Source organism: Pleurodeles waltl, chromosome 2_2 (genome assembly GCF_031143425.1).
Source record: "Pleurodeles waltl isolate 20211129_DDA chromosome 2_2, aPleWal1.hap1.20221129, whole genome shotgun sequence".
Lineage (NCBI taxonomy): Eukaryota > Metazoa > Chordata > Amphibia > Caudata > Salamandridae > Pleurodeles > Pleurodeles waltl.
The window spans coordinates 833,673,675-833,689,918 of NC_090439.1; the positions used below are offsets into that span (position 1 = coordinate 833,673,675).

General features: G+C 39.0%; 1 protein-coding gene across 1 annotated transcript in view; it reads right to left on the reverse strand.

The window, feature by feature from the left end:
• Window positions 1-16,244, reverse strand: part of OTUD6B (OTU deubiquitinase 6B) — a 147,604-nt gene that overhangs the window by 98,463 nt on the left and 32,897 nt on the right. Inside the window, exon 4 of the mRNA XM_069220460.1 lies at window positions 12,435-12,747. Within this exon, the coding sequence (XP_069076561.1) occupies window positions 12,435-12,747 (313 nt within the window). The remainder of the gene's footprint in view (window positions 1-12,434; window positions 12,748-16,244) is intronic.

Genomic DNA, 16,244 nt, shown 5'->3' on the forward strand with positions numbered 1-16,244 from the left:
GTTTGTATAAAATCTAAAACCTGCTTCTTCTTGATTGAGTTCTTGGAAACTTATTTTAGAATTCCTAGGAAATATAATTGGGTTACTTTTACCTGAATCAAAAGGAATGGTGCTGGTCTCAAAAGCACTTATTAACAGGCAGAATAACAAGTCCAACAACATGGGTTGTACGATGGTGGCAATATATGTCAGAACTCTTTAGGTGCCCAATTGAAGCATCTTCAAACATATTTTTCATTACTGTAAAATTTCCTTCATTTTTTGCATAATATCCACTTTGTGTACAGGAGTTGTAAAGTTCGGGGATTACATGCCAATATCTACGATGTAGTTTCTGGTCAGTAATCTACTCCTGTAAGCGTTTGCTTACTTATGGTACATTACTTCTAAAATATAGCTTGTAACTGCAATAGTTGTTATAGTGTTCTACTTGTCTGAATCATTGGTTGCTCAAAACAGCTTATAATATTTGTGGAACAATGTTAATTTCTTCTGCCACCAGTGTTAAGATTGTGTAAATATGTGTATACTTAACTGTATACATAAGCGAGAGCAAACTGTTGACCAGAGGCATGTTAGTATCTTGGAAACTGCCATGAATTGTGCGTATTTAGATAAAGGTTGAAAGATCTAAAAGCGCCATATATCAATAAATCTTGCCCTGTTGGAGCATGGTTAGATTTTTAGTGATGTAAAAAAAAAAAAAAAAAACTGATTGAGTTTTGAGGGAGTTTGCATGGCAGATGATGGGAATTTTAAAGCTTTACATGTAATTATGTAAAATGTATTTAGTCTGTGTTTTATATGTACTAGTAAACATGTCTTGCCTCCCTGACATCTAGCCCTTGAAATCTGTCAGGTGCAGGTCCCATCAGCTGTCTGGCTCCTCAGGTGTGAACTTTGTGTCATGAAACTACTATAGTATTACTTAGACATTTTTCACATTTACAAGTAGAGGTTTTTAAAATGTTTTTCATATTTGATCATATATCAATCAAATTCATATACTGACTGAATTATCCTCTACAAAAACATTTTCATGCTTTTTTTGTAGTTAACATTTTTAAAGTCTGGGTCACAGCCATTTCTTTTTACAGTGTTATTTAATGCAAGGCTATTTTCTATTAATGTTAACAAAGTGTTTATTTCTATTTTACAATTACCTTATTAAAATGTGTTTTTCAAATACAAAGGGAAATACAAGGTTGTAGTTTTTGATGTAGTGATAATTTCTATAGTAAACTTGGAATCACAATGCAGAGGGAGGCAATATTATGATCACACTGTAGTGTTTAAACAATGTTGTAGTCAACATAGTAAAGTACAACACTTATATACAACTCACAACAAACAGAGCACACCTATTGAGTGCTGACTCTATAAGCTAAGTCACTGGCTCTTTTTCAATTTTCTACTGCCAGTAGCAGCAGCAATATGAGCCAGTTCTAAGAGAGATCCACTGATGTCACATTTGGAGAAATTTACATTGTATGCTGGCAACAAGATTTTATATTTGAAAGGGGAAGTAGTATTATCATTAATTAACTGATGTGTAGCCTGTAATGTTAATTGTACCACAGTTGAAAATATGGACATCTCAGCAGAATTTCTACCTAAAGCCTAAAGAAAGTTATAACACACTTCATACCATAAGATATTTGGACTCTTCTGCCTCCTCTAACTATAATGGTGCATGTAAAATTAATTATCTTCTATTAGCTAAAAAAAAAAAAAACACTTTTGGAAAGATGGCAAACTCTTTCACTTTCAATAATAGGTAAAGTAGCACTAATTAAAATGTCACTTTTGCCTCTTTTTATATTTATATATTTTTTATTTTTCTTAATATTTCTTGCAAAGTAGAAGCTAGATGATATTCACAGCAAAAACAACTTGAATGACCAAAGACCACAAACAAAACTAGCCAAGCTGCTAATAGATAGGGAACATGGAAGACTAGCCATGCCTTACTTAATGTTAGAGTAATTTTAATTTTCTGCCTATGCATATTTGACAATTCAATTGTAGAAGAATTCCAAAGAGCCTGAAAAGATAAGGTATAAAGCTGTTCAAATAACTACTTGGAGAAAAAAAATATCCATTATAAACATTCTATGATACATATTTGCAACTCTTTGAGAGATTGCAACAAATTAGGTATCAATTTAAAGTTGGGAAAAATGTCTTTCCAATTTGATAATTATGTTTGAAGAGAACAAATCATGAATTTGATTTACATATTAACAAATGAAGTCCTTTTTGTATTTCCATACACATCGCATAAAGATCTACCCAGGTCCTGTCCAAGACTTGCACTTTTCATGGACTTGGGAAATTATCAAATCTCATGTTAACTGCCATATTTATTTGGATCCACAAATAATCTTATTGGGTTTAGCAGTCTAAATGCATAGTTTGTTTTTATTGTGATATTAACTCAATGGTCATTGATTATGTAGCAGTACAAATCAGTACAAGTTCCATCTTTTCATGACTAAATAGATAAAATGCAGAATGTAATCATTGTAGGCTACAGAAAAAAGGTGTTACAGAAAACCTAACCATTTGTAAAAGTGTGGCAATTTATATTAAACCAGTGAAATAATTGATTTATAATTGATTTAGATGAATAAAAAACTGCTTACAGTGTAAAGTAGCAGACATCATGAAATGCTGAACACTCTACACTCCTTATTAAAGGCAGCAGAACTATGGTTGTGTACCACATACATCCTAAATAACTGAAGGTTTACACAAGAATGGCAAAACATTCAGTGAAACGTTGGAGTGTTTGGTTGTCCCAGGCCACCTTCATTCTCACATAGGCAAACTGAAAAAGGCCTGAGACAGGCTTGCAACAACCAAAGACTGGGCCAGTAGCCTAGTTGCGATTGCAACAGGGCACCAGGACAACAGCCTTAACTCAAAGAAGAAAGTCTGCCATATATAATGGAATGTGTTGGGTTAGGCATATATCCTTTCTGAAGACCATATAGTTTTCCAGTTTTTCAGCAGTGTTCAACCTATTGATTGGAGCAGAAAACTAAAGTATCTGAATGGAATTTCATGATTAATTTCGGAACCCCAGCTGGAATTTTCCAGGCTGAAAGCTTAGTCCATAAAATCGAGCAATCTACATTATCAAGTGTGTGTATTAGGCAATAAATGTCATTTTAACCTTCAGGTTTGTTGGAGGTTACGCTCCCCAGGGCCGTAAAGCCACTTCGGGGAAAAGTGATTAACTGGTTTTAATTTACCCAAACCTGCATGTAATGAACCATAATTTTAACAAATATTTTCCCATCTAGAATTGCTATGATGCAATAACTAGATTTCTGGATTCTAGGTCCCTTTATGCAGATTGCTAAAATCAGACTCCCCTTCCATGAAGGCGGTACAATAAAAGTTGAAGTACATAAATAGAACCGCCTGGAGAAAGATTTTGCCCCAATATCGTATGTGGTTTGATTAACAAATCTAGCTATCTCATCAGGTACTTGAGCCCAAACAGCCTTAGAATTCAGATTAATTCTGATGGCCAGTGCCATGTCAAAGGTGGTACATTCTTGTACATATTTCAAATCATCACATTATATGGGAGGGGGGAATTAGGAGGACATACATTTTGAAAATGTTAATAGGAATAGAGCTCTAGGCACAATGTTGCCAGCTACTAGGAACTATGTATGAAACAATGACCAGCAGGTATCCATTTGTGAGGCTATTTGTATATTGTGTCATTTCCACACTTCCGTTAAACAACAAGATCAATTCTTCAAATTATTCAATAAATTATTCATACATGACATAAATGTCGCTTTTTACAATTTCTAAAAGGAGCAAGGAAACCACTGAAATCCCATGTTAGGCATGTCATTCAAATAAGAACTAATAACTGTTAATGTTGCATCAGATCAAATTAGATTTTATAACTTTTATAATATTTGAATAACAACATACTAGATTCTCAGGGACCAAAAGGTATGATGACCATAGCATAGATAAGTCACATTTTACCAAAAAGAGCATAGGGTCACATAAGAGTAACTCTTGTAGAAGAGACCAAGTTTCATGCTAGATAATCATAACCAGTTGTGGTTTTGCTCCCCCGATTTGTTCCTGGCCTGGCCAGGCCAGCTGGACTGATTAACTGCCACATAGAGATAAACAAACATAATCAATGATTAATCAATAACTTTTTGGGTAAAGAGAGGGTCAAATTCAGTTAAGTCAGCACATGCCCATTTAGGTCTACCATTCAAGACGGTTAAATTCATTGTTAATGCATTTTCTAGCAACTTATGGCATGCTGGTCAGCTTGCAGGCTACTAGTTAGATGGCTCTCAATTTTAAATAATTCATTCATTCAAGTGTTACAATTCCACTGGCTGGTTCACATAAGTTCACAAATATAGAGGCATCGTAACCCAAACAATTCCGTCGCCCAAAAGACATACAATGCTTTGTGGAAGATGAACATAAATATCTTAAGTAATTTTCATTGTTTGTAGAAAAGGCTCCAGATTATGCGTACATGGGGCCTATATACATCTGACAATAATAAATCCACATTTATTTTATTGTGGGAAAGTACAGACTTTATGAGCAAGAAACTTGGAAGATATTGCAATGAATATACCTTTAGCCTATGTAGGCTAGTAATATCTTATTTAGAGGTTGATATGCACAGTGTGTCCTTTAACTGAACTGTCCAAATCCCTAATGACAAAATGTATATAGGATATTGTTGCTATATTCTTAAGTAAGGTTATATAACATTAATTGGAACAAAAGTGTCCAATTGTCATGGAAGATTAGAGACAACTTTATGTATGTTACTTTCTGTCAAGATTTTGACTAATTAGATTATGGACAGATATTCACGTATGCCAATTTGTACTCCCAACATAGGATCCAAGATGACACTGGAACACTGATAAAGTATCAAGATGTTCACATTTTGTATCAGAACACTAAATTTATGGGGTTAAAGAAAGCACTTTAAAGATCAAGATATATTAACTAGATCATGCAAAACAAAAATGGAGATGCCACTACATTTGGGGCGGTTCACAGCAGCGACCACAAGAGTGACTGTGCAGTATTGTGACCATGTGTATCCACAACGGTTCAGTATTAGCATTTCCTGGTGTGGCTTGTTAAGCGGTCCTAGCCAGTTGTGCATTTGCTCCACCTATTTGTTCCTGGCCTGGCCAGGCCAGCTGGAATGATTAACTGCCACATGGAGTTCCAATGTCCACACCCTACCAACCTATGTTCCACCTCTTATCCCGGAGCTGGAGCGGCATCTGTTGCTACATCTACAGACTGTGCCTGCAGTCAAGTTCTCAGACAGCAGAGGTGAAGCCCAATGCCAACTCTACACAGAACACTTCCATACACACACTGGCACAAGTAGTTCAAATCTCTGGCAGCGGTGAGTGTAGTGGCCTAGGCAGGCACCGAGCTTTAGAGTGCTTTCCTGCTCTTTTCTAGGACACTGGACTTACCCATGCCACTCAATTGGCATTCTTGCTATCTTTGATGGGCAGAAAGTTAGCCTATTGCTTGTTTCTGTCAAGGGTCTGCTACATTCATCATACATGCATAAGAGCCTATAAAAACTGCCATGAAGAATGCATCCGGTATGAGCTCTAGTGTCCTGATAGATCCCTTCACAGGAGCCCAAGCTTCTTGAAGAATGCATCAAAATACCAAACAGATGGTTTATGAGGTGAAGGTCTACCTACATTATCTGCCTCACATCCATTATTGACCCTTTCCTGAGTTTGAATTATGACGTACCTCTAAGACTACTCCACAATTTACCACTCAGGTCACCAGCTCTTATTGGGAACCACACAGAATAGCAAAATATCAAGTGAGGTGGGGCAGGATTTCAATTGGTGCAGGCAGATTTAATTCATACTGGATACGCAAGTAGAGAAGAAAGAGGCTGGAATTAAAACAATTAGAAGCCCTTGCTGAAACAGAAACCTCAGAAAATAAGTTGACCTTTCAAGAGGGATTACAACAACATAGAAATGTAACACAAATTTAGCAAATATGTTGGTGATGAAAAGGAAGAAGCAGGAGCCGAGGTGTGGTGAGTGAAACTCCTCACACTACTACAGATGTACTGTAAAGTGCAGAGATGTCCAAGAGCACAAAACCGTGTACTCAAATACACAAGAATATGAATGGCAGTGGTAGAAAAGGGGAAAGTGAAATGGGATCAGAGAGAAAAGAGACACTGGACGTCACCACTGTGATGCGTCATTTCAGCTGGTCACTGGGATCTACAAGACATACGGGACTGTAGAATGGTAATCTTTAGTAACTCGCCATAACAGGCATGCACATACAAGATATACCTTAATGATGTGTGTATATAACCAATATTCTGACCTTTGAGGCTGAGTTCGTTATTCCTGAAAGTTCACATGCAAGAGTCGAGTATCTTAAACATATGTTCACTGGCACTTCTCTCTACGTGGAAGATAACTACCTCATGCTTTTTCACTATGTACTCTCTGTGGAAGATAAGGTTTAGTTTCTACTTGAGTCATGTCCTTCTAGAAAGTAATTAGCAAATATTAATATCCTGCTATTCTTAACTTATCTGCATTTATAAACATTATTGGAACTGTAAATAACTTATGCATAACTCTAAATATATAACATGTACATCACAGTTCTGACTTCTGAATCATGCCTTTTCTGTAACCAGATAACTTTAACATTGAAAAAACAATTGTATAGTCTTTGGAAAAATTCAAGTTTGATTTTCAAGCACAATTTGATTTTGTGTATATGTTTCTGAACCTCAAATGTTCTTCAAACAAATCCAAAAAGGAAGCAACAGTTTCTTGCAAAGCATTCCTAGATCATTAAAGCAAGGTTTCTGTTGCAGCAACAAAGTATCATGATTGCCTAGCAAAGGCACAATGGGAAGGTATGCCCTGTATTCGGCCATTGACGCAGCATCTCCAAACTATATGGAAGTTCATGGCCTACTGAAAAATATATATTTTATTGATCGGGCGTTGTCACATAGTGCATTCTCAACACATGATGCGCCTCTCTCCAGACATTGCTGACAGTTGGACTGCAAGCCTTTCCTTTCCTACGATGACTGCACAACAGGATTTGGCATATCACTCCTACATGCTTGCAGAGTCTTAAGCAGTAATCCATGTCTCTAGCATGCTTCCTAACAGGTGCGTAGCCACAGACAATCCCAGGTTGGGTGTCTTTTATGGTTGCAAAGGGGCCATAGATGTGGTAGCCAGAGGCGGACCCTCCCTTTGAACGGAGGACCATCGCCGCACCAAAAAATACCCACCTTAACAGAAAAATAAAACAGTATTAAACAAAGTTTATTACTATTTTATTTTTCAGTATCCCGCGCTGAACAGGGTGTCAGGACGGGGCAGGACAACTGATACTGAGTGGCAGCAGGGAGCTGTTCACTTGTTTAAAGTGATTATGTCCCTTTGGCTGGCCGTCTCGTGACAGCCAGCCGGCCAGGCATGCGTACTTTAAACATCTCTAAACCAGTTGTCTTAAGACAGCTGGGTTAGAGAAGGCACAGGCCTCCAGTGCTCTGTTGAGCACTGAGAGAGCCCGTCCCACCAATCCCAGACGCTGCTTTCATGCTGGTTATCAGCATGAAAGCAGCATCAGGATTGTTTACTGGTGTTTATTGTTCCTGTGGCTGAAGCTTCCAGGAGCAGGAGGATGCCGCAAGGAAGACGTCTGAAGGTAAGTGCCTTTTCTTTTCCTTTTTTATTATTATTATTGTGTTCTCCCCCACCTCCACTTCCTCACCCCCGCCATAAACATAGCAAGCCGCCACTGTAGTAGCAGTAAGCGTGATCTCATGTAGAAAAAAAGGCTTGATTGACTTAAGCCCAAATGGGTCCTCCGATATCCACTAACACTAGTGACCATACAGGAAACAAGAATAGAAATACAGATGCATTGACAAACTTCTGGTCGGAATGTCACATCAAACACCCTGGTCTGAATTACTAGTGAAAGTGAGGTTGCAATGTTGCCTATTTGTGAGGTTATATTAAGAAATGACACAGATAACAAGAATTTAAGAGAACGAGAGGACAGCCTCACAATAGCAGCACAGGCTCACCCAAACAAATCCGCAGACAGAATTTACCCAACCCAAGGTCTCAAAGAAGACAACCATCATGGACTCACTGAAACAGTGTGCAGTACTTTTTTACCAATGCCATTACATGGCATCACCAACCAAAGAGAAACAGTAGCAACCATTTGTCCAGAAATCCAGACATGGCTCTTATGGCTCTCAATCCGAAGTCAGTAGTTTCAGGCTGGCCTGAATGTATTGAGCAGGACGAAGGCCGATTTGCATGTGGTAGCCCCAGTAGGTGAAAAAAATAATGGTTTGGCTTGCACCTGAGTGATTATCAATTGCTGAGATTATTTCAACCATTCCTTCAATCACTTTGTTTGGTTGCAGTAGACAACCTAAGCATGAATGGGTATTCCCAGACATTGGCCCCATGCTCACTGTGCTAATGGACAAACTATGCCTCACTGATGAAGCCCAATTAAGCCATGCCTAGTCTGAGGCTTTGTGTGTTCCATTCTGAAGGAGATCCGACCTGGTAGTGTGAGTTGTATGACTGGAGCAGGGCCAAGACTGAATTGTAGATGACTGGTCTATCTCTAGAGAGGAATAAGAGAACGAGGTCCATGCAATGGTTAGTAAATGACATAACAAGAAGGGGCACACAAAATCTATTTTTCTAAGAAGCAAAGTATTCCTGATTAAGACCAAAATACAGAATGTATCATATTTTGGTGTGACCGCAGCAATCTGGAGCCCTTTTTGAAGAGCTGATGTCTCAGAAGCACAGTATCAAGCTTGAGAATACTGTTGACTCCTTGTTGGCCTAAAAGGGGCAAAAGTGCCTGATAACAAAATCTAAAAGTAAATAAACCCATACTCATATCCTGCTCTTTGAACCTCGCACAGAATCTATTTTTATTTTTTTTCATTTTAGCTTATGTGGCACGATAGATGTTACTATGGTGCTAAGAAGACTCAATATAATTCAAAGTGCTCCAGTTTCTAAAAATCCCAATTAGTTATTGCCCAACATGTACTTCCTCATTTCCTTGACAAGGAATGTGGCTTTCCTGTAGATACGTTCTGATTTGATTGCAGATTTCTGTGCAATCAAATCTCTTTTCTGCCCCCCACCCCCAAAATAATTGAAACACTCTTTCTGCTCCCCTACAGAATAAAGCAGCTCCCTCCAGTTGCAAGCAAGAGGATATTTGATTATTTTGGGTGTTTTTACAAATGGGACAGGGGAGTTTGACTAATTTGTAGTATCATCCCACTTGCAATGTTTTATTTGGAAGGGATTATGTGAAAAGCAACATGGTGAGAGCCACGCAAGTCACCCCATCCTGGATTCCCCCAAGTGTCTAGTTTTAAAAAAGATTACAGGTTTGCTAGGTTTCCCTAGATGGCAGCTGAGCAGGGGCCCAAAATAATCACAGCTAACCACTTTGCAAAAAACATGTCAGTTCTGCATGGAAATATTTGATGCACCCATGTTGCGTTTTGGGCCATTTCTTTTTGTGGTCAGTAGCCCTACCCACACAAGTGAGGTACCATTTTCATTGAGAGACCTAGGAGAACACAGAATAGTAGAACAAGTGCTATTAACAATTGTATTTCTCTGTGTTTGCACCTTCCAAATGTAAGACAATGTGTAAGAAAGAGGTAGTTTTGAGAAATACCCTCGAATTCACATGCTAGTATGGGTACCCACAAATTCAGAGTTGTGCTTCAAAACTCCATAGCTTGTGCCCATTTAAGAAATACATATGTTTCCTGGATACCCATTTTTAACTATTTATATTTTACCATATGAATTGCTCTATACCGGGTACCACAATGAAAAACCACTGCAAGGTGCAGCTCAGTTATTGGCTCTGGGTACCTTACGCTCTTGGAAAACCCAAACCCTATATATCCCCACAACCAGAAGACTCTAGCAGGTGTAACTGTATATAGCCTTTGTGACTCCACCATCATGATGTGAAGTTATAAATGAAAATGTGGCCACAAATGCCCATTTGGTCCTACTGATTTTCAATATTTTTTTTTTTTATTTCAACACTTGGCTTCTTTGGGGATAACTTGAAGGATCTACACAGATGATTCCTTGCTGAATTCAGAATGTTGTCCAGCTTTTGGAAATGTACAGCTTTCAGGGCTCCACCATGGGTTTCACACCCATTTCAAACACAAACTAGAAGGAGGTTGAAAGCACAAAAATAAAATAGGAAAAATGGGCTTTCCCCCAGTAAAATGCTGAAACTGTTCGAAAATGTGGTTTTCTGAGCCACGCCCGCCTGTTCCTGAAAGCTGAGAACATGGTGATTTTAGCTACGCAAATCTTTTGTTGATGCCATTTGCAAGAAGAAAAAAAAAGCCACTTTCTTCTACAGCACTTTTTGTTTGCATTTATCCCACCCCCCACAAAAAAAAAATTCGTTATATTTTGGCTAATTGCTCGGTCCCCTCTAGGGTAATCCATAAACCATGGGTACTATGAGAATCTGTAGGAAGCAAATTTGCCGTGGAAATCTTAGGTTGACAAAGTTATGGAAGCTTAAGCACAAACTACCCCAAATAGCCAATTAAAGGCTTAGCACTGGAAATTCTCCTAAGTCTTCTGATACATACTCCAGAAAAATGAAAATAGTGATGGGCTTAAATTAAAAAAGGTTTGTACAATAACTGTCATAAAACTGGGTGACTGAAATGAAGATAACTTTAGGTTATCTTATCAAATTTTGGATGGTATACATTGAAATAGCTTTTCTAATATACCAGAATTAGTAATGCTAAACAGCAAAAACAAAATTGTAATTAAGTACTTACAAAAGTGCATTATGATTTACTTCCTCAATTAATAAAACCATATAATAAAATACCATGGTGTTTTTTAAATTTGTAACATGGAAAGTCTCCAAAAGATACAACTTATCGCAAGAACATAACATTTGTGTCCACGGAGACACAAGTTTAGCAAACAACAGTTGTTTGCTAGATTAAACCACTCAAGACAGCAGGATGCAGTACGCAAGCTAAATGAACATGTTATTCGAAGGGTGGGACCATTGTGAGTGATAGAGCTGTCTCAACACACAATCGAAAGGATTTCAAGGAGAACAAGTCACAGAACTATACTATTGAGTAGGGCGGCCAGTCTGGCTATGCCAATGTGCAGTGTCACTGGGTGTGCCTGGCACTAACTACTTCTATGTGCATATGCTGCAAATATCACAGAAACACAGATAGCTGTGGTCATTCTATGTTCCAAGGTTTTGGGTAGGTTACTGCCCTCTGCTCAGCATGAACACTCACCAAAAGAATAAATACTTTTGGGTTTCATTAGGTAGATTTACTATTGTTATGATTGTAAAACATCTCGGTATCCCCATGGTGCTTGCATCCAACTCTGCTGTTAAGTCATGTGGCCTGCAGACTTAATTTGCTTACGAGTAAAACTGGTTGACTCACTCCTTTGCCACCACACAACTCTGAGAACTCCTTCATGACACAGAAACCAAAAATGTGCTTCGGCTAATTAAGCCTCTTCGTGTTTGTCTGCACTAAATTACAGAAGGCCAAACCCCACAAACACATTTTATGTAAATCAGCTGATGAAACATTATTTGAAGACTGGTATTCCTCGAAGTTGTTTACCTTTGGTATACAAAAAAAGACAGACATGGGAGCTTTGCACAGAAGAGTTAACACTGACCAGCATGCACTGTGGTGTCTTTTTGTCGGCATGACCTCCTTATTCTGTTAGGAAGACTGGATGTAGGATGCTTATGTTGCCCTGACAAAGTAACACCACCACAACTTTTCCACAATACATAATTTCTATAAAAGTCAAGTTTTTTTTTACGATCACAAAGCTGTGGTTACAGAGAACCATACTGACTAGTCTGGATTCCACTCAATGTCTCATTCTTCCGGAATCCTAAACTCCGGTCCCCTTTATATCACTCTTCTGGGTTGTTTTTAATTTCCGTTTTCTCACTTTTTCATTGTTTTCCTATCATTTTTTTCTCCTCCTTTTGCTGCTCTTCTGTTGCTCTGCCAAAGTTTAACAACGAAAATAAATCATGGTCTGCAAAAATGAGTGCCTAGCGCCTACAAAGACAAGCCGAAAGTAAGCACTGCTTTTATGAAACAACCACATAATGAATTTGTAAAGAAATGAGTATGTACACTGGTAAGAGTTCAAAGTAATGTGACAGGAGATTAACTGAGTTAATGAGAACTTGGTATCACAAACTGAACCCATCACCAAACATAAATGTAGAGAATTGCAGGATTTGTCAAACATGGCACTTACCAGGTGTATACATATCTCCAGTTTTAGGATTTGTTGAAAATGGCAAAAAATCTGAAATGTGTTTTCGCATGTACTCTGCAGTTTGACGTCTTAGCGTGGAAACCGTCCAATCACTTTCTTGCTCCTTTACCTGGTCCTCAACTGCTCTGTACATGCAGTGGCCATCTGAGGCAATCTGTTTTATGCACAATTTTCTAGCTGCCAGAATGAGAGAAAGTTGTTGGCTTTCAAGGTGCCTGGCTCCAGATAAATTTTCAATTTCAGCCTCTGCAATCCGTTCATCCCTTTCCTTTTCCAAGGCAGCTTTCTTCTCCTAGGGATTTTAAAATTAATTGCAACACTAAATATTAATTTCCAACATGGTTCACAATGTACATTTAAGATATGAAAATATATGATAGACGCATACCATTTTCTTAGGAGAAAGACAGTTGAGGAGTAACATTTGCCTATACAGATGCACATTTATCAACGACTTATCCACCCCGATAGGACTTAATAATAATGCGTCCATTTAAATAGTAAAGAAAATTATATTTAAATTTAAATTCCTTTTAGGGACGACTTTTTTGCCACTTTTTTTTATGTGTGATACAATGAATGTTATGCAAACCTAATTCTCAAATGTTTTTCTACTCTATGGGGCTGGAAGGCAGGTAAGATACAGTGACAATTGCTTAAACTTCAGACAATAAGTTCAATATACCGGGTACCCCTCTCAACCGAGAGACCAACATAGTTCAGATTTGGTGGTACAAGCATGTAAGACATGAAGAGATCAACTTAAGTAAAAGGGAATGTCTTTGTGTGAATCTATGACACATTATGATTGATGGAGAACAATACTTACACACAAGTAACTAATGTGTTCGCCAACATTAGCTAGATCGTTCTCAGATTAAAATGCTTTATTACGAACAGCGAGCAGTACAAAGCTCATAAGTTAACAGAAAAGGCAGGTGGGTAAGCAGGCTCATGAAGAACCACCACCTGTTCTATGTCTACATACGTACAGGCAGTATGTTTTGTGAATGCAGCTCTACTTCTCCATGCGCCTGCTCTGTAGACTTCAGACAATGGGTTCTTGTCTAGCACCGTATAACTCTCCAAGAAAGGGGTGAGATTGACTTTGGTGTGGAAAAATGCACACACTGAGGTCCACATGGTAATGTTCTGCTTAGAAAGTGGCAGTTCTTTTCCTAGAGTCCAAATAAATGAACATCTCTGGCTTCAAAAAAGTAAGAATGTCTTGCTTCTATTGTTGCAAAATTCGAAACAGCACTGAAAATCCACACTTTAACAACCTGGGAAGTCAGTGATGGTGCCTACAGGTACCTGGAAGGGTCTAGAAGTACTGAAAAACAGGAGTAGTTTAGTTAATTTATTGAGAACAACCGTGGTGCATTAGTCAGGGCAATAAAAAGTTGATAGTCACTTTTGAGAACAAAGCAGCGTATTAGAGCTGAAAATCACTGGAAGCAATGCTTGGTATTGGACACAGAGGTGATGACTGATTTTTTTATAAAAAGATTAAAGACATAACACAGCAGCAAGGATTCAATTAGTACTAAAGTCTTGCAAAGCACAATCTACAAGAGAGAGAGTGACAGTCAAAATATGTAGAAGCACACAGAAAATAAGCTTCTTGGGAAAGGAGACTGTTCTAATAGCCCTTCTGACTTTCGAGAAGCACAGAGAAGGTACATTACAAAACTGAATGTGCAACTGTCAAGACACAAGCAATACAAAGCGATGTTTTGGGAAAAGTACAGCCAGGCTCAGTTTTTGTCTTTTAGTGGACATTAGCATACAGGTATACTTCTCTACCTTTGACCTAATCACATTTCTTGTTTTTCTTGATCAAGCCTAGCTTTAGTTACCCACAGATAGCAAACCCGCTGGAGCCGTGTTGGGTTTTGCTCTCATTCTTAAACCATTTGACCTGTTGATGGAATAGGAGCATCCCATGTAAAATCCTGGCAGATCCTTCACCAATAATTTGATGTTCTAAGCAACTGCCTAACACCAGAGCATATCGGCTTGTCTAAGAATACTTAGGACTTCAAGCCCTCTCTTTGATGATATGAAGACACCTGTGTTCATTTTCTTGATCAGCAGTGAAGAATCCTTAAATCATCCGGAGAAGTGTCTGAAGTCCCTGGCGTTTGCTTGCAACTCCAATATGTGCAAATGTTATAGCTGACTTAAGACCGTGGGAGACAAACTACTAGAGATGTGGTCTCCATCCTTCCTGGATATGTTGGTGGTTTAGAGGAATATTGGGGCTTAAAACAGGGACAGGGGTGGCCTTCAGGTGGTGCACCAACTATACACCACTGCAGTACCTCTTTGGGATTAACTGGACAGTGTGTTCAAAACAGATTGTAATCTGAAACAATAGTATATTTAGAACCTCCTGGATAAGACACATGAGCATTGGCAGAATGGGATCAGATGGATGCAGGAACGCATGGCCCAGAGAACAGACTTGCACCTGCAAGCCAAACAGGTTAGAAGTCTTTAACACCTGGGACCTAGGTTGATGACGTCCTTCAGTAATGTGAGGAGTATTTCTTACTGTAGTTATAAAATATACTGATGTTTCTCAATTTCTAGTAAGACAATTGGCTGCTTTTTGGTAAACTCTAGGGCACTAGTTCCCAACCTGTGGTCCCCTGGGGATCCGCAAAGCCTTCTCAAGTGTCTGTGACGGCATAGAAAATTAAATAATATTAACAGATTAGGTCCCCCGCCTTTAGGCAATGACTCAGTGTGTGTGTGTGTGTGTGTGTGTGTGTGGGGGGGGGGGGGGGGATGGAGGGGGAGAGGAGTCCCCAGATTCCAATAATGATAAAGTGGGGGTCCACAGAAGGTTGGGAACCACTGCTCTAGGGCACTGCAATGTGGTGTAAACTGTAGGACCGACATCCATGGTAGTAACTCACCATAGATTTGTTTAAAGTGTGTGATGTTTCTCCCCATTGGGCACTCGACGGAAGTGAAGAAGGGGACGAAGGCTGGTCTGAGGAAAAAAAAAGTCATGCTCTTTTAGAAATCTCCTTTACAGAGAGACCCACCCTCATTTTCAAGGCTGTCTGACACAGCATAAACACTGCTGGGTCCTGCAGTATCTATGTTGAGGGCTGGTCTGGCAGCAGTGCTGCTGGGATAAGTTATAGTAATAATCTCCTGTGGAGATGTGCCTACTTCTACTGATGAATGTTTAAGGTCATCGAAACTGAAAAGCTCCCAGTGACCTGGCAGTTTCAACCTATCTTGTGAAGGGCCTAAGTTACATACATGCCATTTTCCCCTTATAATGGGTATCCACAACTGTATTCTGCACTTAAAGATAAAAGGGCACACCGCTGAACCATTCCTGGTGCAGCAAGACCGCTGCTTCTCAAGGTTGCCTAAAACACTTCTTGTGTAATCCACCAAGTCAATCAAAACAACAGAAGTGTGTTCCCCCTTCATGGAGTATTGCACTGGATTTGTTTTTTGTAAGCTCTGATCTTTTTCTTTTGTCAACAGGGTAAGTCAAAACTCTTTCATACCTTTTCCACCAGGCTAGAAAGCTGGGCTGTGCCATATGGTTTGAAATCCTAAAGTGCTGGAATCTCTGCCTCTCTAAATGGTTTACATAATCCTGCCAAATCATCCTGTGGATCAGGTACTTCTTCCTCTTTCTGTTCTTGATCTCCTGCCTTTTATCCCCTTCATCTTCTATGGCATCTGCTTCAGCATATTGTGGTAAAAGCATAGTATGCAATGAATGTGCCAGCACTGCGCCAAACGTTAGGAGGGGGT